Source organism: Chelonoidis abingdonii, chromosome 2 (genome assembly GCF_003597395.2).
Source record: "Chelonoidis abingdonii isolate Lonesome George chromosome 2, CheloAbing_2.0, whole genome shotgun sequence".
In the NCBI taxonomy this organism is placed as follows: Eukaryota; Metazoa; Chordata; order Testudines; family Testudinidae; genus Chelonoidis; species Chelonoidis abingdonii.
In genome coordinates, this window is record NC_133770.1 from 285623043 (window position 1) to 285643467 (window position 20425).

At 39.6% G+C, this 20425-nt stretch overlaps 1 protein-coding gene across 1 annotated transcript in view; it reads right to left on the reverse strand.

Moving 5' to 3' along the window:
- Nucleotides 1–12168: 12168 nt before the first annotated feature.
- HHLA1 (HHLA1 neighbor of OC90) overlaps nt 12169–20425 on the reverse strand; it is a 41049-nt gene continuing 32792 nt past the window's right edge. The window contains exons 14-16 of the mRNA XM_075061985.1: nt 16743–16899; nt 12519–12601; nt 12169–12212 (exon numbers count right to left, since the gene is read on the reverse strand). Coding sequence (XP_074918086.1) covers nt 12169–12212; nt 12519–12601; nt 16743–16899 — 284 coding nt within the window. The remainder of the gene's footprint in view (nt 12213–12518; nt 12602–16742; nt 16900–20425) is intronic.

The following is a 20425-nucleotide window of genomic DNA, read 5'->3' on the forward strand; positions in this document are numbered from 1 at the left end:
ATTGTGCTATTTAGTCCAGAAATCTCTGTGATCTTCATTTGTTTGATCTGCAGTTAGGGAGAATCTGCACTGAAGCGCCATTCCTAATTCAACCCCCCCTATTTTCCTGTGTCTTCTGTGCTTGGATGTCCCTTTCAGATACAGAATTCTTTTCCTAATGCTCCCTCAGATTCAGTCCCAACCTTCATTCACATTGGAACCACCTCAGTGCTTGAGGGCTTCAACTCAAACATATCACGCTCAAGGGAAGCAGCACCATTAGACAGTTATCAGTTTAGCAATGTATCTTATCAGAACAGGTCGCCTAATCTGTTAATATATTAATAGTGTGTTGTGAGGGATATCTGACGGATTTTTTGTTTGCTGTATTTCTGATTGCTTCACTAGGGAGCCTGGGTACTGGTTATTGGCACGTGTTAATTTAGTTTTTTGAAGTCCATATTATTATTATTTACCATTTATAATGCTATTATGCCTAGACTCCAAGCAAGTCAGGGCCCCATTGTGCTAGGTCACTACCCCAAAGGTTGGTTTATCTCGTTTATATTGGCTACCCCCATCGGCTATTTCTGCTTCTTCATTTAGATTATTGCTGCCTCCCTTTGAAGCTGCCAAGGTAGAATTTTTCCACGTTTACTTTTCAGTTTTGGGATAAAGGGTGGTGATTTGTTCTGCTGCTTCTTGCATTTCTCCACCTGGTGGTGAGTTTGTGTTTTTGTTTTGAGTTTCTTTTGCTTCCTTAAGGATGGGTACAATTTTCAGAAGTGCTTGGGGAGGAGATAGCATAGGAGAATCTTGGAGCAACTTATTTTTATTTCTGCACTAATCTCCAGGAGCTCCATGTATTCCACTGAGCCCCAGTGAAAGGCTTTTGAGTAAACAGTAACCCAGTAAGATTGTCATTCTGCTTGTATCCTCTGCTTTTCTCCAAACAGAAAAGTCCTTCTTATAAAATGTGTCCTTTGCAGGAAAAGAGAAGCAGCACCTTGATAGCTACAAGGAATTTAGATCACTGACCAAAATGTTCTGAACCCATTAACAGAAGAGTCATTTAATAGTGCACATGCATAAACAGATTTGGCCCGAACTTGCAGTTAAGCAAAGCTATCATTGATTTGCAGGCTCCTCCCTGTGCTCCCTTTACAACGATAAAAATCCTTCTGTCATGTCATGTTGTTACTGTTAATTATATGTTAGGCCACATTCTCAGATGGTGCAAATCAGCATCGCGCAGGTATAGTCTGTGCTGATTTGCACCAGCTGAGGATCAGTGGGTAAAATTTTCAAAAGCACCTTATCCCATTGACTTTCAACGGGACTTATGCTCCTAAGTCACTTATGCCCTGTTGAAAATCACACTCAAATACTTTTAGGCTGTCATTTTCCAAGGAGTCTAAGAGAGTGAGTCTGATACCCAACTTCCATTGACTGTCAATGGATTCTGGGTACCCAACTGCAGTATCATCCTTTGTAAAGCCCAGACCAAATCCATGATTCTGAATCTGAAAACAAAGAATTTATGCAGAGCAAGAACAATAGCCCTAAACTCATGGAGAACAGAGGCAATTGCTCAAACATGTTTCATAGCTGACTTAATTCTTTTGAACAAGTTTAATTGGCATAAAATTACTAGCACAAGAATATTTGCAGCTTGCTGGAGGTATTATATAATAATTTCAGGCCCCGAGTAATTATTTGACTCCTTTTCTTTGTATGACCGGTAATGACATTTCCAATTTCCAGTTAGTATCAATAGGCCAATGTTTGCTCACAAAAAGAGAGAACCTGGTTTACAGTCAAAATATAAGGAAAGAAGCTCTCCATACATTCTCCTTAGTACGTACAAGAGAGCACAGAACTTGCAGTCAGCAATTTAGTTGACAAAAGTTAACCCTTTCCCCAAGCAGATTGTGATTTTGTTACTACTTTCTTATTTACTAGAAGCACACTGAGTTGGGGCCCCATTATGCTGTGTGCTAAACAAACATATAGTAGAGGAAAATCCTGCCCCCAAAAGCTTACAGTGTCACAGAATTTAGTTATTCTGAATTGTTCAGTGAATAGTTGAAGGCCCTGACTGATCCTACAATGAGCTCCACGTAGGTGCCCATATGGAATCTCGTTGACTTCATTCATTGCAATATCTGGGCCATTGAAAAAATAGTTTATCCTGTCAGTTACTCAGGAACTACCTGTTGCAAGCATTGCTTGACTCTTTGTTCCCTGACATTTGTGCTGTGAGATTGGTCACAAGTTAAACAGAGGTGTCTCTGCAACCTGATCAGATGAATTCCAAATACACAAACTGCTTTCAGTAGAACCACGAACACTTCCTGCATGCATGCTGTCATAGCTTTCCTACTTAGATCTGAACCTTAGAGTTCAGAAAATAAGATGCTAGCATAAATTCCTCTAAGCTTAATTACCAGCTTAGATCTGATAGCCTGCCACCAACCAGGAATTCCAGTGCCTGATACATTCTGGTCCCCCCAAAACCTTCCCTGGGGACCCCAAGAACCCAAATCCCTTGGATTCTTAAAACAAGGAGAAATAAACCATTCCCCCTCCTTTTACTCCCTCCCAGGCTTCCCTCGCCGGGCTACCTGAGAGATTATGATCCAAACTCTTGAATCTAATCCCTTCCCCAGAGGCAAGACAGATTCAAGGAAACAGAGAGACATTCTACCTCTCCCCCTCTGTCTCCCTCCACGTCCTGTGAGTTATCCAAATTCCCTGGATAAAACAGGAAACAAGAAAGAATCCAACAGGTCTTAAAAAACAAAGAAAAGACATAAAAATGATCTCTGCATCAAGGTGACAATACACAGGCTATTAGCTTAAAAAACAAAAGATAAACAGCCTTATCAAAAAAGATACAATTTAAATACTTCCAGCAAACTACACACATGTAAATACAAAAAAAAAACAATAGAAGCTTACTGTCTTCTACCTTTATACTTACAGCTTGGAAAACAGAAGATTAGAAAGCTTGAAGAGAGACAGTTCACTCTCAGAGCCGAGAGCAACAGAACACAAATACACACGACCCAGAAGTTCCCTCCCTTGAGATTTGAAAAATCTTGTTTCCTGATTGGTCCTCTGGTCAGGTGTTTGGTTACCCCTTTGCAGGTGAAATAGACATTAACCCTTAGCTATCTGTTTATGACACATGCTTGTTCTAATATATAATCACATGAATATAAAGCGATTGCCAGCTGTAGAGAGATTCCTGGTTCTGGAAGTATTCCCCTTCTTAAGTCTGGGGAATGACTCTGAAATGCCTAGTATTTCCTGAACCAGTGTGTCCACTGGCGCAAGGTTTTTGTATAATTTCCAATTTCCTAAACATGTTCTTATGAACAAAATGTAAGAAGTACAGACGTTTGCAAAAGTAAATAAAAGGGCTGAAAAATACTCTCAAAGCAAATGAATGCTTTTTATTTGAAAAAGTAACTCTGACACTCTCTTACAGACTTTACATGTGATTTATGTAAAGAAAGAAAAAGTGTGTTTACTAGGAAAACAAAAGATGAGAGAAGACTTTCTGGATAAATCATTGATTTAAATGGCTGACATCATGTCTTTGAGTGTTCATACTAATACTTCACATGTATATGGCACCTTCCCTTCCAGCCAAGGAATGTTCACTTTACAAATATTAATTAATTAATTAAACCTGAAAACACTCCCATAAAGCAGGTATTAACAATCCTATTTTATAGATGGTACAGAAAGTTTCAGAGACTTGCCCTTTGTCACACAGGAAGTTCTGTGATCAAGCCAGACCTCATGGTTCCCAGTCCCAGGCCTTGTTCAAAGCTTCCTTCCCCCCTTACAACTGATATTACAGGACAGAGGTGGTGGTCAGATCATATAATGGATGCTGCTTTTTTGATTGTGCTTTCAAGAAGTGTAATCTTAACAAAGCCCAGCAATGAGAGTGTGTGTGCCCTCAGCTTGTGTGTTTATAATCACAGCTATTTCAAATTGCTTAACGTGGCACAAGGAATGTAGCACAATTACTTCAAAATCACCCTAAACTTTTTGGAGCAGACAGCTCCGTTGGGCTTATGTACTCAGGAGTTTAGCAAGCCAGCTCCATCAAGCAAACTTACAGCAACTTCTCTGAACACCACCTAGCTCCCACTCAGAAAATGGAGATCAACGAATGAGGGAAAAATCAAAGCTGATCCTCTTTTCCAAAATGAGAAAAGCTGTAGGCCAAAATGGACCTGGATTTTTCAGAAAGCCTTGACAAGATCCCACACCAAAGATTCTTAAGGAAAGTAGCCATGGGATAAGCAGGTTCTCTCATGGATCAGAAGCTAGTTGAAAGATAGAAAAAAAGGGTAGGAATAAATGGTCAGTTTTCACAGTGGAGAGAGGTGAACAGTGGGTTCTCCAAGGATCTATACTAGGACTTGTGCTCTTCAATATATTCTTTAATGATCTGGAAAAGGGGGTAAACAGTGACGTGGCAAAGTTTGCAGATGACACAAAATTATTCAAGATAGTTATGTCTAAAAAGACTGCAAGGAATTACAGAGGGATCTCACAAAAGTGGGTGACTGGGCAAAAAAAATGGTTGATGAAAATTAACATTGATAAATGCAAAGTACTGTACATTGGAAAAAATAATCCCACCCCACTCCCACCCCTAGATGCACAGAAAGATGGGGTCTAAATTAGCTGTTACCGCCCAAGAAAGAGATCTTGGAGTCACCCTGGATAGTGCTCTGAAATCTTCTTCTCAATTTGCAGCAGTGGTCAAAAAGGCTAATGGAATGTTAGGACATATTAGGAAAGGGACAGAAAATAAGACAAAAAATATCATATTGCCACTATGGTGCACCCACATTCTGTTCTGGTTGCCTCATCTCAAAAAGGATATAGTGGAACAGAAAAAGGTTCAGAGAAGGGCAACAAGATGATTGAGGGGGTGGAATGATTCCATACAAGGAGAAACTAAAAAGATCAGGACTGTAAAAAGCAGCAAAGAATCCTGTGGCACCTTATAGACTAATAGATGTTTTGGAGCATGAGCTTTCGTGAGTGAATACCCACGTCAGATACATGAAAGCTCATGCTCCAAAATGTCTGCTAGTCTATAAGGTGCCACAGGATTCTTTGCTGCTTTTACAGATCCAGACTAACACGGCTACCCCTCTGATACTTAAGATCAGGACTGTTCACCTCAAAAAAGAGACAACTAAGGGAGGATATGACAGAGGTCTATAAAATCATGAATGATGTGGAAAAAGTGAATAGAGAAGTGTTATTTACTCTTTCCAACAATACAATAACATGGAGTTAGCCAATGAAATGAATAGGCTGCGCGTTTAATACAAGCAAGAGGAAATACTTTTTCACGCAATACACAGCTAGCCATGGAACTCCTTGTTATGGAATGTTTTGACTGTCAAAAGTATAACTGGGTTCAGAAAACAACCCATTATTCTCATGGAGGATAGGTCCAGCAATGGCTATTAACCAAGGTGGTCAGTAGGGTTGCCAACTCTGACTGAAGCTATTCTGGGAAATTATTTTTCCCAACATGATGTAATGTCATTTTCTTAAAATATCCTATTAAAATCTTCCAGATTGCTTTCAATAGTCACTGGAGGATCGATGATGGTTCTGGGAGACTTCAGGTCAATCCTGGAGGGATGGCAAGCCTAACGGTCAGGGATGCAACCACAGGCTTGGGGAGATCCTAAACCTGTGACTACTAGAAGCTGAAAGTGGATCACACCAAAATTGCCCTGTTCTGTAAACTCCACCTGGAGCTCTGGTATGGCCACTGTTGGAGACAAGACACTGGACAGACAGTATGGCAGCTCTTGTGTTCCTATTTAATTAAAACGTTCAAATCTGGGTGTTTAGGCTAGGATTTTCAAAGGCATTTAAGAAGAAGTTAGGTGCTCAACAACCCTTGAATTTCATGTTGAATTGAGGCATCTGTGGAAATTCCAGTCCTAAACATTCCAATTTATTTTTAAACAACTAAATGTTAGTTTTTATCTGGGTGCCTGGCTTTAGGAGCTCAGGTTTGAGCTTTTAATGGCTGGAGCATTTTAAAGATTTTAAGAGTATATTTGTTTGATCAATATGCAAAGTCATTTTTACTTTTTTTTTGGATATACACACTGATTTTCTAAAACCAACATTGTAGCAGATATTTCTGTACTAGTAGCTGAAAGCCCCATGCTGTCAAATGGGTATAACTTATAAGGTCAAAATGACTGAGAACTTCCAAATGGGATGGTAACAGACGGCGAATCTAGTGATGCTTGAACCTGGTAATAGTCTAAACAAGAAGTTCTCTGAACCATGCTTGTAGCTGTTTCCATTCTAGGAAATTCAGTCATTCTAGGGCCAGCTTCAGACACACACACACAAACTCTCACTCACTCCTGGAATCTTATTATATAGATTCTCTGATATTAGAAAAAAAGAACACAATGGTGTTCTTGATGATTGGTATTGTTATATTACGCTCTTAACGCTGAGCTTGAATAATATAGTTCTCCTCTGTGATTTGTTTTGGCTCAATTCTCCGCTAACATTCACACCATAACAACCCCTTTGAAATTCAAGAGGTGAGGCCAGTGCAGTAAGTCAATGCAGAATTTGACTTCATGTGAGCTCTATTACTGTCCTTCTAACGTGAGGAACAGCCATGTAGAGCAACTCCTTCCACACATTGTGACAAGAACAAAACAATCTGATAGAAAGGAAGAGAATCACTTCCGTGATAAAAGGTCAGGAAGATGGTTTAGCTGAACCTCATTGTATTTATGTATGTCTGAATGGTCCCAAGTATTTGGATAATATGGATTTATCCAAAGACTAAAAAACATTCATACATATTTTGGAACCCTTTTATGTAACTGGTTTGTAGGGTTTTTCTAATGAGCAAAACACTGAGAGAAGCGGAGGCTTCCAATTGTGTTTACATTATAAACCCATTTAAAAGTTTTTGGCATTGCTATAATGTCTTTGACATCCGGCAAAAACACATTTTATCACTAATCTGATGATCCTGTCTTTTTCAGTATGTTCTATTGATGAGACCGGGTGGCAATCCAAATACTTTTTTCAAAAACTAGTCCACTTGAAATGGTCAGTATCACGTGTAAAAGTTAAATAGACATAGAAATATGCAGTCACTTACCACTGTATAATACCATCAACAGATTCATCAGCAGAATTATAATCATTGTTTTAATCCAAAGAATGGAAAGAGTCACACAGCAGAAACATTTGCCTAGTGAATTAAGTAAAATGTTATGTAGGATGTTTATGTCTTAAATGTTAGAGTAAAAAGACATTTGTTATAGGGGGTCATTTGCTGTGACTGAATTACTTGTGCAGCCTGGTCATATTTCATTCTGATGTAACATGCAGCTACCCACTAACACTTGTGAAATGCACATACTATAGCAAAGCTGAGTCTCACATGGTATCCCAACATTTTAACTGATACAATGACTATTTAAACTTGATTAACAATATTTGCTACAGGACCATTTAGGTGAGTAAATGGATTATTCCAAAATACTGTTAATGGGAAAGTCATAACTGGCAACAAAATGGTGAACTTGAAGTTTGTTTTGTTTTGATGCTGCAATAAATTTTAATGTCTTTAAGGAATATTTAATCAAAACACTTCTTTTAAATATGGCACATGTATAATGAAACATTGTATAGTGGTTCAGATCTTCAGCAGACGTAAACCAGCATAACTCCATTGACTTCATTTAAACCACTAGAGGAACTGCCCTTGTGACAGTCAAACATTAATTGTAGCTTTTACAGACATACTGATGTATTATGTAAAATATTTTCATATTGATGTAAATTATACAGCATGCAGGTCTAGGTCTGAGTCGGCTCTGACTAACAGCAGTGTCAAAGACATGTAACTTCACTGAAGTCAATGGAGTTTTGCTGATATGAAAGGGATCAAAAATCAAGTTCTCTGTTGCTGTTTCCAGCTGTGGTTTATCCTAGGTTTTAATTTTCTAAATCAGACATTATAGGGCTTTCAGATGAGCAAATGAACATTTAATTACCAATGTGCAAACCCGTATTTACGCCTCACCATCTTTTCCCCTAAATACTGCTTATAATGCTTAGCACGAGCATAATGCTGACATTCACATTTACTACGTTCGCTTGTAATGCTTTACCAAGATGAATGGATCTAGATATAATGGGGGGATATTTCTGGTTTAATACAATATCCTAAATCATTTTGCCTGCTCTTTATTCTGCATCCTCACTGTCTTAAATAGTTTTCTCTTTGTGTGCAATTCTTTTACGATAAAGAGCATACGAAAAAGAACTTACCTTGAGGAATATTATTCAAGGGTAGTTGGATGGAGGACAAATGGATTTCAACAGGGTCAGTAGTAAGTGATTTATACCCCCTTGGATGTGTACTTTACCCATGTGATCACTTCCTTTATCAACACTACTTCAACATTTATTAATTAGTCCTTTCATGAGATTTCTGCAGGTCAGTATACCTACTGCATAGCTTAATAATATAGCATGGGACATGTAAAGGATCTATATTAAGAGGCCTTTCTGCAGGTGCATCCACCGTGCTGCACACTGACTTAATATGCTGCTGTAATTAACTAACAATTGTTTCACTGTATTCCCTCTTCTACCAAATCTCTGGGTCATGTGATTATGGCTTTTAATAACTTAATAAGAGGTAGTGGCCAGTGATGAAAGACTACTGAAAACTTATACAACATTACAAGCTTTGGCATCCCACCAGTATTGAAAACACTACCTTTATCTAATCTCTGTGGATCTGATCCAGAGTTTAAGGGCATCAATAGAAAGGTGTCCACTGATTGCAATGGGCTCTGGACCAGGTTTTCTCTTAGTTTAATATGTACTGCTTTTAGCAATACCAACTGCAGTTAGTCTTCAAAGTCACCACTGGCAAAAGACAATGGTTACTCATCTCGGATGCACAATTTTTGTGAAAGCTAGTTGCAAGTTTGGCATATTTTGCCACTTTGGACTGTAATGTCGCTGTATCTGGGGTTGAGGCTGACAACACCAGACATTCCAGTTTGCCTATGTGGCAGAATTTGTCTCCTCATTGAGGCAATCTGTCAAGATCGCATTACTCTTGTACTGCACACCCTGGTTCAGCCACAGTGCCATTTCAAGGCCTTGGGCTCAATGTACAAGGCCCTGAAGGATCAGACCTAGTGAGACTAGACGACTCCCTGTCTACCCATGATCCTCAGAGACAGCTGCACACATCTGGGACACTGTAGCAAAACAAAGTAGAGGATGAGGCTCATGAGAACCAAAAGCAAAGCGTCCTTGACTGCAACATGTTCTACTATAATGACTGGACTGAAGCAGAGGCTGACCCCTTTCAAGCAAGCCAAGCCACACCGTTCTGCCAGGCTGTATGTTACCGAGGCAGTTACAGCTAAGATTCATAACACCATTCTCTTGTCTTCTCCTTAATTTGTCAGTTCACATTAACTGCTTAAGGACAGCTATGGTGATTTCTCCTTTTGCCCTTAGGCTCCAGGCTATGTGCAAATAGGAGTCAGGGAAACCTTCTGTGGGTGGTTGGAATGAGCTAGGAGTAAAGTAATTGTTTCCTCAGGGAGGCAGATGGTGCCACAGTTTGAAATCAGCAGCCCAGAGAGGTGTCTTTGATTTACAATGGGCCACCTTGCCAAGTGGTATGAATTGGCATAGTTCTGTTGACGTCAATGGACATATGCCAATTTATGCCAGCTGATGATCAGGTCCAACATATTAATGTGGAGAGGCTGGAATGGCCCAAAAGGTACATAAAAAGGGCTGTGGAGCTGATCCACATCAGTAATAACTAGGCAATGGAGAGAAAGAGAGAGAGTTAAACTACAGCGGGTTAAAAAATTTCTATTTCAACATTTCTTGACCAAAAAAAAAGAACATTGTTAATTTTTTCCCCAAAAAAGTGCCCCTTGTGCTACTGAGGAGCTTCCAGCAGCAGAGGAAAGCCCCCTAAAGTGATGTCATGATCATAAGAATCGCTCGTTTCCACAGCTGTATGAGTGCTGGCACTTCATGCTCTGGTTTCCATCCAATGCAGTAGCATGGTTACTGGTGGTGGGTTTTTTTGGGAGCCTAATGGAAATATTGAGCTTTGTAATGGAACTTGAGCTAGGCTGGTGACTAATAATTAAGGCTGCAGGTTTCTCAAGAAACAGGAAAAAGGTCACAGCTACCGTGACTTTTCCTTTTGTCCATGACTCACTCCACAGTGGTGTGTCTTGCCCCACGAGGCTGGGCTCAGTTTCCCTCTCCTGGTGCAGTGCCACTCAGGTTTGGCTTGTTTGTGCCTCTGTCCTGATGCAGGGGGGACAGGCAAACCCTGAGCGGCACTGAGACCTGATGTTCCAGGTCCCAAGACCCAGAGCGGGGAGGTAGGCCCACTCCTGTGGGACACAGGAGCTACTGCTGCCCAGTCCCCAGGTGAATGTGTGGTGGGCTCACTCTCCAGCACCTCCCCCTCAACTCCCCCCCTCATTTGGGCCAGGATTGGGGTTGTGGTGCAGGGTGTGTCTGGGAGGGTGCTGGACACCTTATTTGTCAGCGCATTTATTTAATCAGACATCATTGAAAAATTCTGTCCAGCATTTTCACAAAGAAAATGGCTTGTTTACCAAAATGAAAATTTTCACAGAAAATGTTTTTCTTTAGAAATATTTTGTTTTTTCAGTGAAAACTCGGGAAACACCCAAAACTGAAACATTGCTTTCCAGTTTTCTATTTTTCTGGATTTTTTTTTCTCTCTCTCTCTCTCTCTCTCCATACACTTCCCCCTTTTTTCCTCTTTTTTTCTCATGTTGCCACTCAATAAGAGAAAGAGGGAGGAAAGAGAGGAAAACTAAAAATTTCTTTGTTTTCCAAAATCCCAAAATGTTCAGTTTCAGTTTCTAAAATTTTTGTGGGAAGTTTTTTTAAATGGTGGGTGGTGGTGTTTTCTGGTTTTTAATTCTGCAAAAAGCACTGGTCAGCTGTATCACAAAGGATACTCCTGTTATTCCTAGTCTGATTTACACACTGTTCATACCAGGCATTGTTCTTTCTAAATGGCCTGATTTTTCCTGAGTGATGTGGTTATAATTTATCTCGTTTTAAATTCTTTTGCCCTTTGCCATGACTGAAAGCTTAGCTCTTGCACCCTGCCACCAGGTACTATGGCGAACATGTGCTTTGAAAGAGGAGCACGAGAAACCCTTGTTATGCCTATAGACTACTCTGTGATTCTCAGTTGTCGTCTTCTTCTTCTTTGGTATTGTATTAGTTAGTATATTATTCTCTTTATTAAAATATCTGGGTTAAATTTGTACTTAGTAACAGGGAAAATATTTTTACCTTGTTCGAAACGTGAACAGTTGGATGACATGCTTTTGATTCACGGCAGCATTAGGTGTTACATTGGAACACAAGTGTCATGTGATTTTTGTTTTGTTGTGGCTTTTATTAGCAAGAGCTGTTAGTTCACTGAAGATATACAAAGGGATTGAAGGGAGCAGGCTAAGGACAGGAGTTTTTAGTACTTGCTATGAATTGGCATAAGCTAATGTAGATTCAGCATAGCAGTGAAAGCACTGAAGGTACAAACATTTCTTATAGAAGAAGATAAAGTGGCTGTATTCTCCTGCTCACATGGCTCACCAATTTAAAGCATGGAATAAGGGAGATCTCTTGATTTGGAATACTGAACAATTTGAAAATGTTTAACTTCATGAAACAGTAAACAAGTGTCACCTCTTAGACATCCTTTAGGTCTGATTTAAAATTATTTCATATTTATTATGATCTCTTTAATGTAATTTTGGACAAAACTAACAATCTGCACACATTAACAGACTTTATTGATATCTTTTATAAAGCACGGTTTAAAAATCTTTTTTAAATATTTCAGTACAGTTAAATTTATTGTTTGAAGTTCACCTGGTTTTATACATCATTTATACAATCTTTTGGAGGAAAAACAATCTCTAGAAAATAGCTGGTTGATACAAAGATTTATAACTAACATAGATAGCCATCAATTCTTGTTAAATGGAAAAAGGCTACTAAAGACTGCCAGAACTCTTCTCATTTGCAGTAAATTCCCTCAGTGCTTTAGACAGATTTACAGATGTTTGTAAGGCATTTTTGCTTTAATGCTGGAAGAACAAAAGAAAATCACACTCAGAACATACTTCACAAGGAGAATTTCTAAAACATATTGTAAGCTTAATTATACCTTTTGTATTTCATAAATAAAAGATAATAAAATAGCTATTGGGGAAAGACTCTTAATCATTCTGTGGAGATTTAAAGCGTCTGGTTAATGATCTTTAGATCATGAGCGGCTCCATACACCTTTTGCAACTTTACTGAGCCAGATTTTCAGCGACTATAAATTGACTCACCTCCACTTTGACACATTTAATAGATTATGGAAGAGTATAGCCAGAAAGTTTACTTACTTTGTGAGTAAGCCATTCTTTTGACCCTTTCACAGATGTAAGTTGCATTTTTCAAGAACCAGGAATAGTATTCAATACAGTACCTAAAGACAGGTTTCAGAGTAGCAGCCGTGTTAGTCTGTATCCGCAAAAACAACAGGAGTACTTGTGGCACCTTAGAGACTAACAAATTTAGTCTCTAAGCTTATGCTGAAATAAATTTGTTAGTCTCTAAGGTGCCACAAGTACCTAAAGATTTAGTCAAAGTTAGGGGAGTAATATCGTTTCATCTATTGTGATTTTATATGTACATTTTTTCAGGTAAGCGTTCTAGTTTAAATAGACAAAAAATGTATGCTGCACATAAAGCCTGGGTTCTGATTTTGTTCATGACGCTATAAATCTGGAATAATTTCACTGAAGTTAATGAAGTTACCCATGATTCAAACCCCGGGGCTGTCAGATCAGATACCGTGCCAGAATATTTATCCAGTTGCAGCCCAACTCCCAGTCTTTACTCAAGTAAAACTGCCATTAACTACAATGGGAATTTTGCCTGCGGGAGGACTGCCTGACTTTTTATTTGGAGATCAGGTAATTCTTACAAGCCTTGTGCTTTCAAAGATAAACACAATCTTGCTGTCACCCTAAAAATGCAATATAATGGGCTGACTCCATATATTCTTGTTTTGCAAGGGACTATAACAGTGGTCTCCAAACTTTTTTAATCGTGTAGCCCTATCAGTACAACATTTTTGAGCACGCACCCCCTGCCGCGTCAGCTCTATCTTTTTTGCCAAAAAAAAAAAAAAAGCCGCTCAGACTCCCGCCAGAACTGCCGAAGGGAACAACAACAACAAAAAAAGCTGCTCAGACTCTCGCCAGAACTGCCGAAGTGAAAAAAAAAGAAAAAAGCTCTCCTTCTGCCACGCACTCCCAAGGATCCTCTTGCGCACCCCACTTTGGAGACAACTAGACTATAAAACCTACACTGTACACTTTAAATCCCACTGAGTCAATGGGCCAATGCTGATTCACACCACTATCAGCCATATTACCAGTGCAATGTCACCAGGGATAATTACCCAATGACACCTACCAGGGATTTGCTTCAGACAGATTTGAATATAGGGACTCCTATGGAGTTCAATGGGCTTTAGATCAGGCCCATCATGGAATATGACATATTTTCTAAATAGAGATCAGAGGTGGGTGAGACAATAACTTTTACTGGACCAAGTTTTCTCTTGTAGCTTTCACCGACAGAAGTTGGTCCCATAAAAGATACTACCTCACCCACCTTTTCTCGCTAATATCCTGTCACCGACATGGCTACAACAATGGAAGATATTTTCTAAATGTTTTTTCTTCCCTTCTATATTTCCATCTCCCGTTCCCACATGCGGAAATTCTTGATTTAATTGGCTCAGTATAGTTTTTCCTCTCAAATTCTTAAGCTTTCAAGGCCACCAATCAAGTATACAGATTCTTGTCTAAAGAAATTACTGTCCACATGCCTCTCTCTCTTTCAGGACTAGGGATTAATGGGAATAGCCCAATGCAAGGATATCCTACTCATACAGAAGTATTATCAAAATACTCAGAGGTCTATATTTGTAGCATTTAGCAGTAGCTCTAGCTGTATTTAAACTTTTGGGGATTTAGAGTAGGATTTTTTAAAGCACTTAACATTGCCCTAAGTCGGCTTCCAGTGAAGTCAATGGCAGGTTTTTTTATTACACACTGTCAGGACAATGCCAAGCACTTTTGAAAATCTGTCCCATAAAGCACACTTAAAATGGAAGAGTTTAACAGAGGAACAACCTGAAGGCAGCACAACAAGGGTGCTGAGATGGGCACACCATACATAGAAGCCTTGAGGACTGTATTGAAGCAGGAAACCAGACAAAAACTCCTTCCAGCACAGCACTTATTGTTCTCTCTCAATTGTTCTTTCAGCTCTGTCAATTTGACTCTGCATTTTGTTGGTGTAAGTTCTGGGAACAAGTGGCTCTGCTCTGGGTGTGAGATAGCTCCTCCTCCCTCCCCCAGCTCCCAGGTACCTGATTTTCCACAAGCTCCTCACTAACAATAGTTAAAAGTTAGAAAAAAATTATGCTGCCCTCCCCCCACGCCCAACCTACAGCCAGCTAGAAGGAGTCTAAAAATGACTCTCCTGGGTTCTCCAGCTACATGCAGAGTTCAAAGCCCTCTTGGAATAGAGGAAGACAATCCAGTGCAGAAAATGGGAAGGATCAAAGGCTATCCTGAGCCTAGGGAGGGAGCATGGAAAGAGGCACAGTGTACAAAAAAAAGAGAGGAAGAGGCATGATTAGTTCAATACCTCAAAAAGTATATCACTTGTCTAGGCAATGAACCTTGCAGCACCTTGAGAAATCAACCTAAGTAGCACTTTTCCTTTACCAAGAGGATTTTCTATTGCAAACACACTGGCTGCTGTTTCTGTTCCTTTTATATCACAGTGTTTTTGATATTACTGGGGGAAGAACCCTGCTGGTGAGGAGCCTATTAAAATATGTATTTAACTGCTGGTTCAACATCAGGTCTGCAACTGGGATTTCAGACGGACTTTCGTTCTCCAGTGCAGCCTCAGCTAAGTGAATGCCTCAAGTTTATACCCAGCTCATCAGGAAGATGATGCTCATTAATTTTTGCTGTATGGTCGGAGTTAATATCAGCCCAAGAATACAGTGAACTCAGGAGATCTGCTACTACCAGTGAGCTGGATCAGACCAGGCTGCACTTACATTGCTAGTTAACAACACATGGTTGGAAAATTTCCAGTGAACCATTTTGTAACGGAAAATGGCTTTTTTTGACAAAATGGACTTTTCCTCAAAAAGTGGCCAATTTTCTCAATTTTTGTGTTCCAAATATTGAAATTAAAATTGTTAGTTTGTATATGAAAAAACCTCAAAAAATCAAAGAAAATTTCTGACAAAAATGAAAACTCATAAATGTTCATCAAATAATTTAATGAAAAAAATTTCACCAGCTCTCCTGTTTACCTTCAATGCTGGTATAATTCCAGTGACATCTGTAGGATTTGGTCTCTAACAGCAGGGCTAAAACGTGGCTTTTTATCTTGGAAGCAGGCAAACTCTCCTCCTACTTTTCCTGTATCTATAGCCAAGCTACCAAGTTATGTAGGAAATAATCTCCTAAACCAGTCAAATCAAGAGGACTTGAGCTGTGCCAGATGGTTTCTTCAGCGCCATTTTCAACTGAATTTATGAGCAGGTGTGAGTGAGTTTTCTGAGAATTAGAGAACTACAAAACACTCCTCTGCGCCAATTTACAACAGAGAAAGAGACTCCTCTATTGTAATACACTTCAGTGTAAGTAGCAGCCTGAGGCCTATCTCAGGGGAAGCTGGAGAGAAATGGGAGTGGTACATTTTCCCATTTCATACAATGACTTTCATCTTGTGTTGGACACATGCAGTGGCATCTAGCCATGAGATTTTTCACAGTGAGGCAGATAAGTGTTAACATCCCCATTTTACTGATGGGGAAACTGAGGCATGTAATTTAAGTTATCCACTCCTGGGCTTTATTCCCAGCTCTGCTTCCAACTTGCCCATAGTCTCTCAGCAGCAGAACAGAGCCCAGGAGTCCTGCCTCTCCCAGTTTCCTATTCTAGACCTGAGGGAAGATCTTGGCCCCTCAGCTCCATCACTGTTGTGCCCTCTCCTCTCATTGGGTATAGAGACTACAGCAGAGCTAGGAAGGGGGCGAAGGCAACTGTCCACTCCCCTGATCCTGGAGCTAGATCCACCATCAGGGCATTGGACAGTTGCCTTTGCCCCCTTCCTAGAACCCTGTGCGTAGCTGGGAATCTGGCCTCTGATGATGAACAAAACCAACCTGCTAGAAGAACATTGCTCCAGTGTACTAAACAGTCCTTCCAGGCAATGAGTGGCCTGTGTGAACACAGCATTCAGGTTACCTTTATCCCAAACGAATCACTGACAGAAGCTGAGGGACATGCCCTCTTCTCAGACTCCATTTTGCCCACCTGCCCCGACATAAATCCCAATCCCAAGTGGCTGGGGATGATGCTTCCTTGAAATGCGTCCTCCCTGTATGCTTGATTGTAAGGTCCCGTAGGGCCAGACTTGCAGACTTTTAAAACTAACTGTTGGTGATTGGAAACTGTCCTTTGAGAGAGCAACGCAGAGCATCCCAAGAAGGTAAAGGATGGTAAAAGGAGGGCTAGATTTACCTCATGGCTTCTTTTCTTAAATTTCTTCTTTGATTGACACAAAGGCACTGCTGGAAAAATTTACACAGCTCCATCACGCAAGGATTGATCTTTTGAGCCATAAAGGTAACAGGAGGGGAGTTCATGGATGGCTCTTTAAGAGTTGCCTGTGGACATCCTAGAAGAAATATAACTCTGAAACTAGTGTGAATACTTGGGAAAGATGCTGATTGACAAGTTCATTGCACTAAATGTCATAAAAACCAAACCTGTGTGGGACAAAACTAATGGAAAAACACAGTACACAATTTGGGAGATCATTGAGTGAGATCAAGGTTTAAAATAGGAAGGTCTCTGCTCAATCCATGCTAACATCTATTTAGCACAACTCTAAGGAATCATCTTATTGAGTTCCTAATTAATCATTTACAGAACGTCATTTATAAGTGGAAGTTCAATATAACTGAAACTGCAGCTTTGCAAATTGTGATGCACTGAAAAGATTGAGAAATTTATTCCATTTCATTATAAATGACATTTTCCATACCCAGGTTTCACTTTTTAGAGGATACAAAAGATTCTTACCTACAGTTTTGCACCCATTCATTAAGAAGGTCACTGACAGCCTAAAGCAGAAATGTTTCCCAGGTTTGGACACCTCGTTCTTATTAATTCTAATGGGAATTGGGCATCCAGTTCCTTTAAGCAGCTCTGAAAATCTCAGTCTAAATACCTTAGCTGTGGGTCGAATTGGGTTCTTAGATGAGTATATGGACTAAACAGCCTCTAGTGAAGGATAGGCTGAAAATTTGACCCAAAGCCTTTAGAGTCATATCGTTTCCATTTTCATTTGTATTTCAGACATGTTTTCATCATCTGCGGTGAATGTTCTAACTTCATGAATTCCCAAGCCTGTATGACTGAGGTCTAACAACAATCTCTAGATTCACTGAGGCTTCTCAGTGCAATTGTGATACTGTACCTTCTCCTATAGACTTGTGAAGATCTGCTGGAATATGAATGGTTAAGTAATGCATCACCTGGTTCATATTTTTGTCCCTTAGACTGATATATGCCAGAGTTCACAGATGGCAGCCTCTCACTCTTCTGCACCTCTTTTTACATATCTGTTTAAGAACAGGAGAGCAGAGGCTTTGACACTAGCTGAAATATTCCTGAGTAGACATTGATGTTACATTTGTTTCTTTGTTTGATTTATATGATGATAAGCAAACACAACATCAGTTTGATAAGATCTAGATTGCTTTGCACTGGCAATTATATTACCAAGAGGCTTTGACAAAAATTTTCCCATTGGGCTCTAATAAACCTTATATATGATGTGCATATATGCTTACAGAAAGTGGTTTTTCACTTTTCTCTTTTCAAATAAAAACACTTTCTCAGAACGAAGAAAAACCTTGCATAGTATTTTTCATGTTAAGTGCATTGTCCAGAAACGTTTGTTTCATTCCCTGAAAATTCTATTGAAGTTATTGATAGTGTAGCACAGAATTTAAGGGTGCACATGCGTACAAGAAAACATTATAGAGCGTATCCGACCCTGAAAACCCATTTTAAATAAATCTGCCTTTTGGGACAAGCCGGTTTGTTACAAAAAAAAAAAAGAAAAGAAAAGAAAACTTGCTCTTCCGAAATATTTTCACAAGCCCCAGAGGCAAGTCTTTATTCTCTGCTAGGAATGATCTCTTAGTGTCCAGAGACGCAATGAATGCTGCCAAAAGGCAGCGAAATGTCACCAAACCTCCCTTCAATTTGATTGCAAAATTTTAACAACATCGTCTTGGTAACCCACTCCCACACAACCCTGTTCTCTGCACCCTGTGACATTGCTAACCAGCCAGTCAATGTTAGGCTCCAACTTTTCAGACTGTGGGCCTCTTCTACTCTTATTGAGAAATACCATTCTCAAGCACTGTACTAGGTAAGCCGGGCCAATACTTTAACTGTGTTTTAGTAATAACAGATAGTTCCCCAATCCATAGAGGAATTTTAAGTAAATATTTTGTTTTTTAAAACACTTCTATTGATTTTGTTCAGTAAATATAGAAAACATCCTGCCAATCAAACAATTCAGAAGGCACAACAGAATTTCGCCATGAGGAGATGGTTTGCATGGTGACTATTAGACTTTGGCCAAAGGATCATAACTTTTATCCTACAAAAAACAGAAACTCAGAGGTGAGGTTGACTTGGGATAAATAAACTGAAGTCAAGTACCAATATCATATGTCAGTCAATTGACTGGACCAATGATGCCGGCATCCATTATGAGGTGACTGTTTCCATCTTTAGCAGGTGCCTAGAAGAGGGCTGAGTTTTTACAGTAGACACAATCCATGCTTACTGCTCTGGTTCACACCCCGCATGGCTGATGCACCTTTTATCATGGAGCAGTGGCCATAAGTGAATGGTATTTTGATGGATTCCATCCTTTTTTCTTATTCTAAATGTGGGGTTTAAAGATGTTTCCTATTTGTTTGTTAAAAGCCTCCTGATCCAACTGGGTGGCTTCTGATGGTTTTAGTAGAAGACTTCCTCTCATTGCAGTAGTTTCACTTGTGCTGTCATGTTTTAATTGATATTTTGGATTATGAGGCTTAGCATGGCTGAGACGATTGCCCTGTCCTGTTCATCCCCTGCCATTAGCCATTGTTGGAAGACAAGATACTGGGCTACATGGTCTGACCCAGTATGGCCGTTCTTATGTTCATAATGAGCCTTCCAGGGTAATGAAAGCAAATACCAAAGATGAACACACACTTCAGATGAATTGTAATGGCCAGATAGTTTAATTCCATAGTGACTGCACAGATCCTATCCTCAAGGACCCAGGAAGACACTCTGATGAGTTTTCCATTATATTTAGTAATTACCGTAACTTTGGTTGTACTTACATCAATATAGCTTCCACTAATGTGCTCTTCACATTGAGTTACCGGACCACTTACTCTTTAGCTACAAATGGATCATCTGCAGCTAACATGACTTCCAAAGGGTTTGTGGGACCTGTGGGATGCTGACATTGTCTCCTTAGTTCCTATGTTTTCTTTTTTGTTTATTAAATGTATACAATGATTTCTTCTCATTGTAGGGCTACGTGATTCAATAAATCTATGTTGCTTCACCAACCCATCTTCATTCCTTAGTCATTTCTGTACATTGGTCTCCAAAAAAGACTCCAACTTTTTATCAAAAAGAATCTTTTATCAACATCTTGCCCAATTTTTTACAAACATCTTCTCTGTCTCTTGGTGCCATAATGAAGCTGAGGGAGTCATAGCGTGAAGTGCACAGCTGCTTAGCCATCTCTTACTGCTGATGGTGTGTAGTGACAAGGACCAAGTGAGGGATTTTTTTAGTCTATTGAAACAGAAACCAAAATATGGTGCCTTAAGGACTAAACTAGACCTGTCACAGAGTTGTTATAGGTGGAGCGTTTGGATTTCAGAAATGTCTTTGTTCTATTAACTGGTTCCTGTTTATTTTTGGGATTTTTCCCATTTCTCTTTAGACTTCTTCACCCTCTCCACCATCAACAACATACTGCACAGGTAGTACCTGCTCGTCTGTTGCACAATGATAAATTAATGTTAGGAAATAATTTCACGAATCTTTCACTAGCTATACTAAGAATGCACCAAGGATATAAACCTCCATCTTTGAGAACAGAAGCAAAGCAC